The 17,812-nt window shown below is 39.0% G+C and overlaps 3 protein-coding genes across 3 annotated transcripts; all 3 read left to right on the top strand.

The window, feature by feature from the left end:
- The first annotated feature begins 2,206 nt into the window (after positions 1 to 2,206).
- LOC114930072 (uncharacterized) lies at positions 2,207 to 5,359 on the top strand. Its single transcript, XM_029301815.2, has one exon. It carries the CDS (start codon positions 2,207 to 2,209, stop codon positions 5,357 to 5,359), a length of 3,153 nt encoding a protein of 1,050 aa, XP_029157648.2.
- An 8-nt stretch (positions 5,360 to 5,367) lies between these two features.
- LOC114930073 (uncharacterized) lies at positions 5,368 to 7,353 on the top strand. Its single transcript, XM_029301816.2, has one exon. The coding sequence runs from the start codon at positions 5,368 to 5,370 to the stop codon at positions 7,351 to 7,353; it is 1,986 nt and encodes a 661-aa protein (XP_029157649.2).
- Positions 7,354 to 12,819: 5,466 nt separating this feature from the next.
- LOC146722893 (uncharacterized) lies at positions 12,820 to 14,997 on the top strand. The gene is made up of 2 exons (XM_085483608.1): positions 12,820 to 14,038; positions 14,142 to 14,997. Exons 1-2 carry the CDS (start codon positions 12,967 to 12,969, stop codon positions 14,690 to 14,692), a joined length of 1,623 nt encoding a protein of 540 aa, XP_085339734.1. The 5' UTR covers positions 12,820 to 12,966; the 3' UTR covers positions 14,693 to 14,997.
- The last annotated feature ends 2,815 nt before the right edge of the window (positions 14,998 to 17,812 follow it).

Here is a 17,812-nt window from a genome sequence, read left to right as displayed (position 1 = left end):
CATGTAGAATCCTATGAAAAATTAATCATTGCAAACCCATGTAGAATCCTAGGCAAAATTAACCATTGCAAACCCATGTAGAATCGTACCCATTGCAAACCTATGTAGAATCCTATGAAAAATTAACCATTGCAAACTCATGTAGAATCCTATGAAAAATTAACCATTGCAAACCCATGTAGAATTGTATTAAAAATTATCCATTGCAAACTTATGTAGAATCCTACATTGCAAACCCATGTACAATAGAATTGTATGAAAAATTATCGATTATAAACCCATGTACAATCGTAACAAAAGTAATGAAATAAAAAAAAAATTGCACCAAGTGAAAGTAGAAACTTGTACCAGTGGAAAATTAAAGTTGCAGACATATATAGAGTCGTATAATGAATCAGTAAAAATTTAAATTTGCAAATGTAGAATCGTACCATAAAAAAACTTATCTTTTAAAAAAAAAGATAAACAAGATGCCAAGTCCATGCGCCATGTGAAAAAGAAATAAAAAAATTTTAGTTAAAAAAACTGGGCGCGCTGCTAAGTTTCAAAATTACAATGCACCTTAAAGTAACATTAATTAATTTAAACACAAAACATATTTTAACTGTAATGAGTTTAAAAGTAACAATTTAATTTTAATATTGTTAGAATATTATTTAGCAGCGCTCCCAGTTTTTTTAACTAAAATTTTTTTATTTCTTTTTCACATGGCGCATGGACTTGGCATCTTGTTTATCTTTTTTTTTAAAAGATAAGTTTTTTTATGGTACGATTCTACATTTGCAAATTTAAATTTTTACTGATTCATTATACGACTCTATATATGTCTGCAACTTTAATTTTCCACTGGTACAAGTTTCTACTTTCACTTGGCGCAATTTTTTTTTTATTTCATTACTTTTGTTACGATTGTACATGGGTTTATAATCGATAATTTTTCATACAATTCTATTGTACATGGGTTTGCAATGTAGGATTCTACATAAGTTTGCAATGGATAAGTTTTAATACAATTCTACATGGGTTTGCAATGGTTAATTTTTCATAGGATTCTACATGAGTTTGCAATGGTTAATTTTTCATAGGATTCTACATAGGTTTGCAATGGGTACGATTCTACATGGGTTTGCAATGGTTAATTTTGCCTAGGATTCTACATGGGTTTGCAATGATTAATTTTTCATAGGATTCTACATGGGTTTGCAATAGGATAGGATTCTACATGGGTTTGCAATGGATAATTTTTGTTAATGGCGTGCCCTTAACTGGTCGCCTTTTTTTACCTTTTTTTAAAGGTGCGTTTTTAGAGATTATATCATTCATTTTTGTATATTTTTATGACCGGAATAGAACAATTATTAAACATGTTTATCTAAACTTCTTTGCTTAAAATGATGTGTACAATCATATCCTAGAATCCTGATCATTCCTCCTTGTTTGAAACGCCTAATCGAATATTCTAGACGGGTCGATTGAAAATCATAACAAATAGAGACATAGTTTATATGTATTTCAAGGAAAAAAACCATGTAATAAATCAATCTGTCACAAAAAAAAACCTATCAACTAACAACAACTAACGGTACTGTAACCGTTCCGCCGAATAGTCCGGTTACAGCGAGCATGCGCGAATTCTTACGGACGCCTCGATTAACCAATAATTACCGCGATCGCCCGCTTACGCATGCCTTCTTAGAACACGCGTTTAGTCTAATTTTACAGCGGCCAATCACGAGTGATGCGCTCAGGTCACCCCGCGCAATATTCAAAATACTCGAGATCATTGGCGCTTTACGTAAGAGTGGGTTCCGTCCTGAAAACCTATAAAGGAAAAGCCCACATTCGGTGTGCAGCTTTTTATCGCTTTTCCGCTGTGAACCGCATATCGTAACCGCTTGATAGATAAACCGCAAAATTCGTTGACGACCACCGCTTATTTTGTACTCTGATCTCGATTACGTTCTCTTCCTGTGAAATTATTAACAGTTGTTATAAGTCTTGTCTGAGTGTTCTGTATTTACGTGTGTTTAAGCATTAAATTCTTTATACAAAAGAGAGTGACTTAGCTTTAGTGCAGCGCGACCTCCTCTCACGCAGCGCGTTCGTGAACATAATTTTTGGTCCTTCGAGCCGGATCACACGCACCGGCAACCGCAAGTTCGTGAACGCGATTCTTCGTGCGGCTAGTGAGAGTGCGTGCATCAACATGGAGGTGGGCACGTTGATCGACTGCCAACGGGAGATCCACGTCCGCATCTCACGCTCAGTGGAATATTTGAGGAAGCTGGGCAACGCCAACATTACCTCCAGTGCCGTCAGTACACGCACCCGAATCCTCGACCAGCTTTGGACGAAATTTGAGGCTCAGCACGACCTCATCCGCGCTGCGCTGAAAGAAAGGTTCAGTGACAGCGATTACTTCAAATCAGGGTTACACGAAGATACCGAGAACCTGTACGTAACGCAGCGGAGCACATTGGATGACTACGCCGAGGGATTCGCATCGACGCCCATGCGTCCAGCCACCGACGTCGCATCACGATCTTCGCTGCCACGCATCAAGGTACCACAGTTCTCTGGCACCTACGCAGATTGGCCATCCTTCAGGGATCTTTTCCTTTCCATTGTCGGGAACAATGGGTCAATCTCAAAAATTGAGCGTCTTCATCACCTGCGCTCAAGTGTGACCGGAGAAGCTGAAAAATTAATCAGATCGTTACCTGTCATCGGCGATAATTACGATCGCGCTTGGGCGATCTTGAGCAAACACTACGAGAATAAAAGAGAACTCATCCGCTCCAATTTTGCCGCATTCGTCAATGTGTCCAAGATGAAGGGAGATACCGCCGACGAGCTGAGCCGCATCCACAACGTCGTCACCACCGTCGTCAACGCGCAGGAGAGCATCGGTCGCCCGATCGACACGCACGGGATGGACCTCTTCAATTACTTGGTCACTGAACTCTTTGACTCAACCACCCGTCTCGAATGGGAATCATCCACATCGGGATCCACTGAACCACCATCACACGAGACACTTCTCGACTTCATCGGCCGCAGAATTCTGACGCTCAACGCCGCACGACCAAAGGGAGTCACCAAAGTTTCAGGAGATACAACCCGAAGCGCGAGATCCCACGTCACTAAGCACGGACCGATAACCCCACAATGTGCACTGTGTCGCGAGAAACACGCCCTCATGGCCTGCCGAGACTTCAAGGCCAAGTCCTCAGCGGAACGCAGAGCCTTCGTGGAAACGCACAAGCTCTGCTACAACTGCCTGGGGAACCACTTTATCTCACGGTGCCAATCGAAGAAGGCCTGCCTCACTTGCAACGCACGTCACCACACGATGTTGCACGGGGCATCCACCACGTCTTCATCGTCGGAGATCAACACTCCTGCCACCGCATCAGTTTCCACACTTGCCACGACACTAGCCGCTACACATCAGAACGAGGATCGAAAGGCCGTCCTCTTAGCAACTGCGCGCGTCCACATCGCTGACAGGCATGGATTTCCGCACTCAGTGCGAGCTTTGCTCGATCAGGGTTCCGAGCTATCCATTGTCTCCGAGACAGTGGCGCAACGCTTGCGACTACCTCGAGCGCACACGGGACTATCCATCTCCGGGGTCGGAGGAGCCCGCCCAGGACCAATCCGCGGCAAGATCACGTTGAAGGTAACGTCAGACGTGACCAACGCCGAGCTCTCCGTGGTGGCTTATATCCTGCCGCGCCTCGTGATGACACAGGGCCCCACCTCAAAGACGGATAAACGCTGGCCTCATATCCAGGGACTTCAGCTGGCCGACCCCAACTTCCAGGACGACGACCCGGCTGAACTGCTCCTAGGAGCGGAGGTCTGCTCCTTCATAATTGAGGAGGGCGTACGCAAGGGCGGTCCAGAAATGCCGATCGCCCAGAAAACTATCCTGGGTTGGATTCTCTCCGGGGGATCTGATGCAGCAGCAACCGCGGATCACCGACGCACGCTCCGTATCACTGCTGATTACGACCTCGCTGACCTGGTGCGTCGATTCTGGGAACAGGAACAGGAGCCCACCGCTGTCACGTCTCTCACCCCCGACGAACAAGGGAGCGAGGAGCTCTTTGTGCGCAGTCACACTCGCACTGCCTCTGGGAGATACATGGTGAGGTTGCCGTTCTCCTCACCACCGACAAAACTGGAGGAGACTCGCAAGCCAGCGGAACGTCTTCTGATGGCCATGGAGAGACGCTGCATCCAGGACCCTCGCTTTGGTGATCTCTACCGGAGCTTCCTGCGCGAGTACGAGGACCTACAACACATGACGAAGTTAGCCACGGCGTCGACTGACCGGCAGGGCAAGTGTTACTTACCGCATCATGGGGTCTTCAAGGAATCCAGCACCACCACCAAGTTGAGAGTCGTGTTCAACGGATCGCAGCGAACACGAGCCGGGGAATCGCTGAACACGCACCTCCACACCGGCGCAAACCTCCTTCCGCCGCTAGCCGACGTGCTGCTCCGATGGCGTCAACACTGCTACGTCTTCGTCGCCGACATAGAAAAAATGTACCGGCAGATTCTCGTGCATCCAGACGACTGCAGTTTCCAGACGATCCTGTGGCGGCACTCTCCTGACGATGAAGTGCACGAATACCAACTGAGGACGGTCACCTACGGCCTCAGTTGCGCTCCATTCCTCGCCATACGGACTCTTCAGCAACTGGCCAAGGACGAGGAAGAACATTTTCCTCGCGGCTCGGTGGCCTTGCGACGGGATTGTTATGTCGACGACGTAGTCACCGGAGCAACCACGCTCGACGAAGCAATCGTGCTTCAGGAGGAGCTACGCAACCTCTGCAAGGCGGGCGGGTTCCCGTTACGAAAATGGGCAGCCAACCACGAAGAGATCCTAACTGGCGTTCCTCAGGATCATCGTATGCAGCAGTCCCAGCGTGCATGGGAAGGAGAGAGTCACTCAACGCTAGGACTTCGATGGCATCCTCAAGATGATGAGTTCTCCTTCACACTGCTTCCACCGTCCGTAGAGAAATATACGAAGAGACGGGTTCTCTCTGAAACCGCACGGCTCTTCGATCCATTGGGTTGGCTCGCTCCTGTCGTCATCCGCGCGAAGATCCTCATCCAAACTACGTGGCTTCAGGGGTTAGATTGGGATGCTCAACTGCCGCCAGCCGACGCTCATCGTTGGCAACAACTGCTGGGTGGCCTCCATCTCCTCGACCGCCTGAGGATGCCTCGCTGGCTCGGCACGGGCGATGTGGACTCATCGCTGCAGCTACATGGCTTCGCCGACGCGTCCGAGCGCGGGTATGCTGCCGCATCGCTGGAAAAAATGAAACGTCAGTGACACTACTAATGGCCAAGAGCAAGGTGGCACCTGTCACGCAAGTGACCTTGCCGAGACTCGAGCTCTGCGCCGCCGCCTTACTCACCACACTGACTCAGCATGTGCAACGCACGCTCAACTTGGGAGATGCACCCACGCATCTGTGGACGGACTCGAAGGTCACGCTCCAGTGGATCCAGGGACACGCCTCGCGATGGAAGACCTTCGTTGCCAACCGGGTGTCTCACATCCAGACCCTACTGCCGAACGCACTCTGGAGACATGTGGCTGGTCGAGACAACCCTGCGGATTGTGCATCGAGGGGCATTAGTCCGTTGGAATTGGTAAATCATACGTTATGGTGGACAGGACCTACCTGGTTGCTGGAGGAAGAGGCGGCATGGCCGCTCACCGAAGTGGACACCCGAGAAGACAACCTTATCGAGAGACGAGCCGGCAGCCTGATGACGAGGAGCTTGGTCGTCATGGAACCTGAGCTCCTCCTCCGCTTTTCGTCGTTGAACCACCTGCTACGAGTCACAGTATGGTGTCGTCGCTGGCTTCGCACTGTTGCACCAACTGTCACCCCTGGACAGCCACCCACCGCAGACGAATTAGACGGAGCTCTATCACACTGGCTACGAGAGGTACAAGCACTCCACTTCCCTGACGAGGTCACCGCTGTTTCTGCAGGCCGCACTGTCGCAACACGCAGTCCGTTGGCCAAACTAGCTCCATTCGCCGATACACGTGGCGTGTTGAGAGTAGGAGGACGCTTAAAAAATTCGCTCTTGTCACAGGACGAGAGACATCCGATGATTGCGCCAACAACTTCATGGCTGACTCGACTGTTGATCGATGCTCATCACCGCCGGACCTTGCACGGAGGGGTGCAGTTGACCCTAGGCTTGCTTCGACAGCGTTTCTGGATACCCCGAGGACGTGCAGCGGTAAAACAGCGGCTTCATCGCTGTGTCACGTGCACAAGGTGGCGAGCGACGACACCACAACCACCCATGGGCAGTCTGCCACGCAGCAGGGTCACGCCAACGCGACCATTCCTCCGCACTGGACTGGACTACGCGGGACCAATCCTCATTCGGACCAGCAAAGGTCGCGGCCACCGCGCCTACAAGGGCTACATTGCACTCTTCATCTGCTTCTGGTCGAAGGCCATCCATCTAGAGCTCGTATCGGACTACTCGTCGGAAGCTTTTATCGCCGCCCTTCGTCGATTTGTCTCTCGACGAGGTCTCTGTGCCGACATCTTCAGCGACTGCGGCACGACCTTCGTCGGAGCCGACCGCACCCTACGGGAACTCTTTATTGCAGCGTCTTCGGAGGGTGAAGGAATCGCACGCGCAGCCGCCAAGGAAGGCATCCGCTGGCACTTCAATCCGCCGGCGGCTCCGCATTTCGGTGGATTATGGGAGGCTGCAGTCAAGTCAGCTAAGTACCATCTGCGGAGGGTGATAGGCGAAACCACCCTCACTTTCGAAGAACTGAGTACCCTCCTCACTCAAATCGAGGCATGCCTCAATTCTCGACCATTGCAGGCACTCTCGGACGATCCAGACGATGTTTCAGCACTAACTCCTGGACATTTCCTGATCGGGGCGCCCCTTCTCGCCATCCCTGAGCCACCGCAGGGAGGCGAACATGGAGACACGAGATCGCGATGGCAACACCTCCAGCAAATGAGAGAGCACTTCTGGGGGAGGTGGTCGAAGGAATATATCCACGGACTCAATCCACGCACTAAGTGGCTCAAGGCCGAGGCCGCACCCCACGTCGGTGATCTTTGCATCCTGCGTTCGGAGCTCACCCCCCCGACCCGATGGCCTCTCGCCCGGATCACGAGGTTGCATCCCGGGAACGACGGTATCGTCCGCGTGGTGACAATCCGCACCGCCACTTCTGAGCTTGTGCGCCCGCTCGTCAAGCTCGTCTTGCTGCCGCGCGCGGATCCCCTTCCGAGCATAAACAGCGCGGACGTGCCGGCCGTCAGCCCGTAAACATTCACCAGTCCCTCACCGCACTGCATTACACACCCGCCATTCCACGTCAAACCCGCATTTTTCTGCCTCAGCTGATCGATCCGCACAATACGATCACCACGTGTTCCCATCGACTCAGCTGTTCGAGTCACGCGATCACCACGTGCTTGCCACCGCGCCAGCGCGCGCGCGCCCCACCATCGATCACGATCGACTTGTGATTCCACGGCCGAAACTCGTCGGTATATTGTCACTGCGCGACAAGGCGGGCGGGATGTTTGAAACGCCTAATCGAATATTCTAGACGGGTCGATTGAAAATCATAACAAATAGAGACATAGTTTATATGTATTTCAAGGAAAAAAACCATGTAATAAATCAATCTGTCACAAAAAAAACCTATCAACTAACAACAACTAACGGTACTGTAACTGTTCCGCCGAATAGTCCGGTTACAGCGAGCATGCACGAATTCTTACGGACGCCTCGATTAACCAATAATTACCGCGATCGCCCGCTTACGCATGCCTTCTTAGAACACGCGTTTAGTCTAATTTTACAGCGGCCAATCACGAGTGATGCGCTCAGGTCACCCCGCGCAATATTCAAAATACTCGAGATCATTGGCGCTTTACGTAAGAGTGGGTTCCGTCCTGAAAACCTATAAAGGAAAAGCCCACATTCGGCGTGCAGCTTTTTATCGCTTTTCCGCTGTGAACCGCATATCGTAACCGCTTGATAGATAAACCGCAAAATTCGTTGACGACCACCGCTTATTTTGTACTCTGATCTCGATTACGTTCTCTTCCTGTGAAATTATTAACAGTTGTTATAAGTCTTGTCTGAGTGTTCTGTATTTACGTGTGTTTAAGCATTAAATTCTTTATACAAAAGAGAGTGACTTAGCCTTAGTGCAGCGCGACCTCCTCTCACGCAGCGCGTTCGTGAACACTCCTAAAGCACCCTATTTATATAAATTTACCCATATGTGTGTGTGTGTGTGTATATGTGTGTGTGTGTGTGTATATGTGTGTGTGTGTGTGTACTAATGTCGAGCATTTTTTATACATTTTCTATTAAATTTAGATAAAAGTTGCAGGATTTCGAAAAAGAAAAAGTTGACACAGACTTTTTCCTAAATGGCGATTTTCAAGGTTATTTAAAGGTCACTTATATTTTCAAAATAGAATTACCTTAATTTTTCTCATATAAATCGATTTAACTCGCAATATTTACTATAAAAAGTTGTAAAGGTATAATTTTTACATAATCTTACATAAACTTCGAAATATTACAAATATTTTATTTTATGAAATATTTCAGTTTATGTAAAATTATGGTAACTATCTTTTAAATTATTCACTTTTAGCCATCTTACCCTTACAACCTTTTATAGTGAATATTGCAACAAATTGGTTTATATATATAATATATATATAACATCAGTTATTATTAATTGATGTTTACATTTATTTTTAGACTTACTAGAGCTCAAATGCTCCACATTTTTTGCAAAAACTGTTTATTCTACAGATTTCAAATATGCTTTTAAATGATGATTGAATATTTCCTTTTTTTAATTATTTTTATTATTATTTTTCAATCTCAATCAACTTTTATAACTTTATGCCAGCACGATACAAATACATGTGTCTTTATTTTTTTTATTATTTTCATTATTATTTTTCAATCTCAATCAACTTCTATAACCTTATGCCAGCAGGATACAAATACATGTATGTCTTTATTATTGTATCAACTCTTGTCTTTTCCATGTAACCATGTCTTCATAGTTTGAATTATCCCTTCATCTTCTCAATCTTTCGCAGAGATTTAATTAATTAAATACACTTCACACGAAATAAAGTTTGCTGGAAGATATACAGCAAACGATAACTGTAAAAACATGATTACGTGGAAAGAACAAGAGTTGGTACAGTAAAGGCAAGTAAGTAAGTACATGTAATGTATCGTATTGGCATAACGCTATATCCGCGGAGCAGATAATGTGGCTGTAGAGGTAGTCTGCAGTGCAGCTAATGTGGACGTAGATGTTGATTGAGATAATTGTCTAATATAAAATAGAATTTAAAAATTTAGTTTAAAAAGCTGTTGCATATATAAATAAAGTTTATTTTTTCTAAATTTGGAATATGTTTAATTAATTAATTTTTTAAGTCTATGTTTAATAAATTTTTTAAGTCTGTATTCAATAATTTTATTCATTTGATAAATACATGTATGTCTTTATTTTGATATGTTTAATATAATTAGAAATTCATTATTAATTAGATATGTAAACTATAAATTTATATATAATATTTGAAAATATATGTGAATATTTAAATTTTTATCTTCTCCTTCCTCTCCTTCAATCTCTTTCATATCAATATGTGTATGTGTGTACACGCGCGCACATTTGTACGTATTTATTTAATTATTGGATAGTTGAGAGTACTTAATTGATAAAAAATTATGACAATAATAATCCTTGTTTTTTTTTCTTATTATTTACTCAGATTTTTTTGTCTATCTTATAAGATAAACACTTTAGAGATTGAATATTTCAAGTAAACTAATTGTAAGTAAATTTCACATTAATGCATATAGATGTTTAATCATGAATGTACTAAATAAGTACACAAGACGAACAGTGAGTGAGTGAGTGAGAATGAGAGAGTGTGTGTGTGTGTGCGTGTGTGTGTGAGAAAGAGAGAGAGAGAGAGAGAGAGAGAGAGAGAGAGAGAGAGAGAGAGAGTTAGCCAACATAACCCCGCACGCTGCCGATCATGAATGTACTAAATAAGTACACAAGACGAACAGTGAGTGAGTGAGTGAGAATGAGAGAGTGTGTGTGTGTGTGTGCGTGTGTGTGTGAGAAAGAGAGAGAGAGAGAGAGAGAGAGAGAGAGAGAGAGAGAGAGAGAGAGAGAGAGAGAGAGAGAGAGAGAGAGTTAGCCAACATAACCCCGCACGCTGCCGATATGGCGGAGCGCCACTATCGCCATCTGTTGTAAAACGTGCGAGATGGACAAAATTACCACTACATGCATCTTGCATGTGTTGTGTACGTGTGATATATGTGTGCGCATGTGTTGTATACGTGTGAATACGTGTAGCACGATACTACTATGTATGCGTGGTCGATGATGATAATGATGATAATAATGATGATGATAATGATGACGGGGACGTTTCTTAATAGAAATTTTTCATATTTCGACTTTGCATTTATATATCTCTGCTTACTAATCACGTAGAGCAGAAATAAAGACACTTTTATTATATAATTCGAACTCAATCTATCGATTAAGTCTAGTATAAACTCGATTGCTTCAGCCATTATTGAGGATTCGAAATATTATAAAGACTCAAATGTCCGACTCGCGTTAAGATACACGGTGTCTCCGCTACGCCCTTAACTGGTCGCGAGACACTACCGTGTCTCTTGATAAAGGAAATATTCAACCGTTTCCAGACTTTTGGGATAGCTTGTATATATATATATATATATATGTGTGTGTGTGTGTGTGTGTGTTTATATACATGTGTGTGTGTGTGTGCGTATGCGTGTGCGTGCATGAGTGTGTGTGTGCATGAGCATGAGCGTTGCGTGTGCGCGCGCGGGTAAATGTGGGTGGATGTGGATTGTGTGTGTGTGTGTGTGTGTGTGTGCGTGCGTGTGTACGTGCGTGCGTGCGCGTGTGTGTGTAGGTGGGTGGTGGGTGTGGGTGTGTGTGTGTGTTTGTGTTTGTGTGTGCGTGTGTGGTATAAACATATAATTTTATTAATTAACTTAAAAAAGTTAAAAATAAATCAATATATAATTCAAACTAAATAGATGTACATTTAGGTGCATTTATCATTTAACAAGCATATTTATATATTTATATTTACACATTTATATTATTATATTATATCTAACAGTAAAATTTATTATAATATTATATAGTTACTTTCTTGTGACTATACACGGGTAATAATATATATTTCAACTACTTTAAGTATAAGATCGCTAAAAAAAGAAAAAAAATGAAAAACTTGATGCATGCAGCCATAAAGTTTTGTAAATAAACAGAGGCATCGAATAGTAATACATCTAAATAAACAATAATTAAAGCAGCAAAAGAAATAGTATATATAAAACATAAAAATTTACTCATATGAAGTATGTCCACGTATGCAAAGATGACATTTTTTTTACATCCACAGATTATACAAAAAATCTTTCAAAATCCTGTTTTCGTCTTCTGATTTGACCGTTCCGAATCATTTTCTGTTTTAATATGTAGTTATGTAAGATATTCTTATTTATTACAATGCCACTCTAAAATAAATTGTTTTATTAATTATAATATAATTAAATAAATTATAATAATCTCCTTCCGCATTATAAAAATCTAATATTGTATATAAAATAAAAAAGATTTGCACAATAAAATCAACATACTTTTTATATAACAAATAAAACAAATATAAAAAATAAGATTCAGGAATTGATAAGATTAAACAATATCTCTTTCTTTTGCTTTCCATAATAATATTTATTAAATTTACCTCCTTTATTTGATATGTTTTAAATAAATATTCTGTGTTATTAAATTGCATGTATTGTGTAATTTTCTGCACTTCAACTAACAAGGGACATGTCACAACTGTCCGGAACCGATTTGATTCTCCTTGAAATATGTTGTTAAATACACAAATCTAAAAGACACGTATTTTTTTATACGTGCGCAATTTGAGTTTTAAGGGGTGAAACACCCCTTTAAAGAATAACGGTATTTTTCTTTAGGATCAAATATCTGCTAAACTATAAGAGATATAAAGAAAAAACGTACAACAAATTTTAATGGCTTGAAGAGTACTTTAAAGTTATATGAACAAAAATTTTTTTTTTTTTTTTTTTTTTTAAAAAACCCTCACCACCTAATTTTTTTTTTCAAAATTAAAAATTTTGTTTTACCTAATTTAAAGCTTATTTTTTTCCAAATTCAACCATGTGTAATAAAGTTATGTTACGAAATATCATTTTCGAAAATTAATTATAAACGCTCCCGTATATACGCTCATCCGTGCTATGTGCGTAAGTAATTACCGTCGAACAATAAAATATATAAAAAATGTTTTTGTATAATTCTTATTTATGTTTTCTATGTATTTATAACTGCGTATTGTGTATATTTAGATTTAAAAAAAAATTTTTAAATATAATTAATAAGAATTTTTTAAATATACCCCCTGCTTTCTTATTATTTCTTTAATATTTAATTTCTTCTATAAAAATTAAAAACAATTATATTTTATAATAAAATTATTTTTTAATTGAATCTTGCGAATACCAATGTCGCAATATTTGGCATAAACAAATTTTATATCTTACGTTAAATGAATCATAAGATAAGATTATGTGTACGTGTTCCAGATAAGTTATAATTTTTACAATAAAATCTTTAATACGTTAAAATAAATAATAAAATAAGATTATGTGATGACGTATTTCTGATAAGTTAATATAAATTGTTCATGTAGCAGCATAATTCTCACAGTCGGTGTAGTCTTTTCGTTGTAATAATATCTGTGTAAACTGTTCTTTTATTGCAATAGAAAGCAAAATATAACATCTTTGAATATGATTATCAATCCGCTTAACGTTGTTAGACTTTTATTGGTGTCAATAAATTCAATATATTTAACAGAAACGCCAGTAACTGAAGCAGAAGTGGAATTAAAGGAAAACATTAAAAAAATATTACTGGATAGCGTTTTTCATTATAATGGGGTGGAAGTAACGGAAGAAATATATCTCGATTATGAAGAACCTTATAAATTACATAGTTTTGAAATAATTGAAGATGACGAAGAAGCATGGCATGAAGATAGTTTAAATTCTCATCCTCATTGTTCAAATGATGATACAAATTTTGATAGTTCTTATAAAAGACGAGCTGTTGAGTATTGGCGATTTCGGGACACTGATGAAAACAGTAATGACAGAAAAAGGAATCGTCCTCTAAGAGTAGTACAAAATAAATTTAGAAGAGTTTCATCTGAACGTCAGTTAAGGCGATGGGAAGAACAAATACAATCAGGTGGAAGTCGTACAGAAAAATTATCTTACATCTCCAAATTTACACATGATAAATTTACTGCAGCTGTCGAATCAGGATTCATGGTTCATGATATTGATTTAAAAAGATGGGCTTTACAAGCTCAAGAAGAAATAGGAAATTTAAATCCTATATTTAAAGCATCTCACAGTTGGATAGCAAGATTTAAGAAGTCTCACCGAATTGTTTCAAGAAAAGTTACGAAGTTTGTCACTAGAAGAACATTAGAAGATTCTGCTGATTTGCAAAAATCAGCTGATGATTTTCTGGAAACAGTAAAACCTCTTATTGAACAGTTTGGATCTGAAAATATTTACAATTCAGATCAAAGTGGTTTCCAATTGGAACTTCACTCTGGAAGATCATTGTCTAACCAGGGAGAAAAGAAAGTAGAACGTGTCGTGCAATCCATATCATCAACAACCCATTCATATACGATACAACCAATAATATCCTGTAATGGCAATTTGTTGTCCCCTTTATTTATTGTATTAAAAGAAGCTAATGGTAAATTTGGACCAAGAGTACAAGAAAATTTATTTAAAGCAGAAAATGTTATTGTAAAAGCATCGAAATCTGGTAAAATGACATCAGGTATTTTCCTTTTATAATTACTTTTTTTAACAACCTTATTTTATTTAACAATTTAATAAGAGTCATAAAAAAACTATTAAATTAACATTTATATTTTGTACAGATCATTTTAAAATGTGGTTAGAAGAAGCTTATTTCGCAAACATTGGTCCTAATAGCGTTCTTCTTATCGATTCATGGACTGGACATTGCCCCAATATGATTTCGGATTTAACACCTCCTGGAACACATATTACTACTATGATAATACCGAAAGGAACTACAGGGAAAATACAACCATTAGATGTTTATGGATTCAGAATTTGGAAAAATTTTGCTAAAAGATTTTCAGATGCGGTTTTACTGTTGGAAAGTAATATAAACTTACATGAACGAAATAATATAATAAAATTGCAATCTTTGATACATAATCAATTGTCATCCCCACGATATCAAAACTTATTTAAATATTCGTGGTTTAAAAGTGGTTATACGAATGAAAGACCAGACGAATTCGAAAATCCAGTACACTTTAGTTTAGACGAAACTTTAACAAAATGTGATATCGAAGGTTGCAATAATATAGCTGTAGTAAGATGTTCTTGGTGCAAGAAGTCATTATGTTTGAAACATTTTTTTGTCGAATATCATTATTGTAATGTGTATAATGAGTGAATAATATAAAATGCAAATACATTTTTAAAAAAATCTAAATATACACAATACACAGTTATAAATACATAGAAAACATAAATAAGAATTATACAAAAACATTTTTTATATATTTTATTGTTCGACGGTAATTACTTACGCACATAGCACGGATGAGCGTATATACGGGAGCGTTTATAATTAATTTTCGAAAATGATATTTCGTAACATAACTTTATTACACATGGTTGAATTTGGAAAAAAATAAGCTTTAAATTAGGTAAAACAAAATTTTTAATTTTGAAAAAAAAAATTAGGTGGTGAGGGTTTTTTAAAAAAAAAAAAAAAAAAAAAAATTTTTGTTCATATAACTTTAAAGTACTCTTCAAGCCATTAAAATTTGTTGTACGTTTTTTCTTTATATCTCTTATAGTTTAGCAGATATTTGATCCTAAAGAAAAATACCGTTATTCTTTAAAGGGGTGTTTCACCCCTTAAAACTCAAATTGCGCACGTATAAAAAAATACGTGTCTTTTAGATTTGTGTATTTAACAACATATTTCAAGGAGAATCAAATCGGTTCCGGACAGTTGTGACATGTCCCTTGTAAGTTACTTTCTAAAATACCTTCAAATTTCTTTGATATTTCCTAAAAAGTATTATTTTTCTAAATATAAATTTAACGTATAAGACGGGCAACAAGAGCCAAATCGCGGATGACAATGCGTTATCCTAACGAAACTAAATAATTTTTCGTTAGAATTAAATACCGGTGCACAAGGCACCAAATTTTTACTTGGACACGGCCAAGATTTTAAATATGAAATAATCTCATATTTTGAGATTTAATTTCAATACCCCTTTAACCCCCCTACGGAAAATAAATAAATGAATGCAAGAGAAAAATATAGATCCGAAAATCGCTGAATCGGGAATCGAACCCGAGACCTTTCGCTTGCCGGGCGACTGCTCTTCCAGCTGAGCTATTCAGATCCTTTCGATTCTATACTTTTCTCTGTTATATATATTAATGTTGGTAAACAAACGCATTTTTTAAGCCAGCGTGTATCAAATATAAGAGTTTTAACAAGGCTCTGTAATATAAATATAAATTTAACGTATAAGACGGGCAACAAGAGCCAAATCGCGGATGACAATGCGTTATCCTAACGAAACTAAATAATTTTTCGTTAGAATTAAATACCGGTGCACAAGGCACCAAATTTTTACTTGGACACGGCCAAGATTTTAAATATGAAATAATCTCATATTTTGAGATTTAATTTCAATACCCCTTTAACCCCCCTACGGAAAATAAATAAATAAATAAACAAATAAATTTATTTTCCGTAGGGGGGTTAAAGGGGTATTGAAATTAAATCTCAAAATATGAGATTATTTCATATTTAAAATCTTGGCCGTGTCCAAGTAAAAATTTGGTGCCTTGTGCACCGGTATTTAATTCTAACGAAAAATTATTTAGTTTCGTTAGGATAACGCATTGTCATCCGCGATTTGGCTCTTGTTGCCCGTCTTATACGTTAAATTTATATTTATATTACAGAGCCTTGTTAAAACTCTTATATTTGATACACGCTGGCTTAAAAAATGCGTTTGTTTACCAACATTAATATATATAACAGAGAAAAGTATAGAATCGAAAGGATCTGAATAGCTCAGCTGGAAGAGCAGTCGCCCGGCAAGCGATAGGTCTCGGGTTCGATTCCCGATTCAGCGATTTTCGGATCTATATTTTTCTCTTGCATTCATTTATTTATTTTCCGTAGGGGGGTTAAAGGGGTATTGAAATTAAATCTCAAAATATGAGATTATTTCATATTTAAAATCTTGGCCGTGTCCAAGTAAAAATTTGGTGCCTTGTGCACCGGTATTTAATTCTAACGAAAAATTATTTAGTTTCGTTAGGATAACGCATTGTCATCCGCGATTTGGCTCTTGTTGCCCGTCTTATACGTTAAATTTATATTTATATTACAGAGCCTTGTTAAAACTCTTATATTTGATACACGCTGGCTTAAAAAATGCGTTTGTTTACCAACATTAATATATATAACAGAGAAAAGTATAGAATCGAAAGGATCTGAATAGCTCAGCTGGAAGAGCAGTCGCCCGGCAAGCGAAAGGTCTCGGGTTCGATTCCCGATTCAGCGATTTTCGGATCTATATTTTTCTCTTGCATTCATTTATTTATTTTCCGTGTGGGGGTTAAAGGGGTATTGAAATTAAATCTCAAAATATGAGATTATTTCATATTTAAAATCTTGGCCGTGTCCAAGTAAAATTTGGTGCTTTGTGCACCGGTATTTAATTCTAACGGAAAATTATTTAGTTTCGTTAGGATAACGCATTGTCATCCGCGATTTGGCTCTTGTTGCCCGTCTTATACGTTAAATTTATATTATTATATTATGTCTTACCCCTGATGGATTGGCGAATCTTTAATAAACTGTCATTTTGTAAAGGAGAATTCCACATATGATAATCACCATCCAAAGAAAAAGAATTATGTTGATTTTGAACAACAAATAAATTCATTATTCGAAATTCTGCATAAATCTATAAAAAAAATTATTAAGTATATCGATATAATCGTTTCGAAAAATACTTGCAATAGAAACAAATACTAATATTATATTAGCGCTACTTCTATGTTAAAAAGAAACACTTTCTCATTTCGAAAAACACATACGAATAAATATAATAAAAAATCTAAAATTTTTTATTAATATATTTTGCAAATATTATATATTTTTAAAATTATTATCCCATGATATTATATAGCAGAGTTCTCCTTATCAAACCAATTTTAATAAATATCGTGAGTACTAGTTTTTAATTAATTTATTTTATTTAAGATTACATAAAAATTTTTAAATATCTAATAAAGTGTTGTTAAAAAATACAAAAATTTTTAATACTTTACATTATAATTATATGTACGTAACAAAGTGAAAAAAGTATTTTTTAAAAAACAATTTAGAATTTCATATAATGGCAAATATGGCTAAGACAATTTACAAAAAATTTATGTGCATTTTGTAAAAAGAATTTGATCTTCGAAAATCTTGCAATATAAATGCTTAAGTTTGTTATTGTTTGCGTGAAAGTGGGAACAAGATAGC

The sequence above is a fragment of the Nylanderia fulva genome, unplaced genomic scaffold, assembly GCF_048542155.1.
Source record: "Nylanderia fulva isolate GAGA-0341 unplaced genomic scaffold, ASM4854215v1 Scaffold26, whole genome shotgun sequence".
NCBI lineage: Eukaryota > Metazoa > Arthropoda > Insecta > Hymenoptera > Formicidae > Nylanderia > Nylanderia fulva.
This window is presented reverse-complemented; position numbering and strand designations above follow the sequence as displayed.

Coding starts and splice junctions, on each gene's coding strand:
- LOC114930072 (XM_029301815.2), top strand. CDS start 2,207: ATGGAGGTGGGCACGTTGATCGACTGCCAACGGGAGATCCACGTCCGC.
- LOC114930073 (XM_029301816.2), top strand. CDS start 5,368: ATGGCCAAGAGCAAGGTGGCACCTGTCACGCAAGTGACCTTGCCGAGA.
- LOC146722893 (XM_085483608.1), top strand. CDS start 12,967: ATGATTATCAATCCGCTTAACGTTGTTAGACTTTTATTGGTGTCAATA. Junction 14,039..14,141: donor ATCTGGTAAAATGACATCAG/GTATTTTCCTTT, acceptor TATTTTGTACAG/ATCATTTTAAAATGTGGTTA.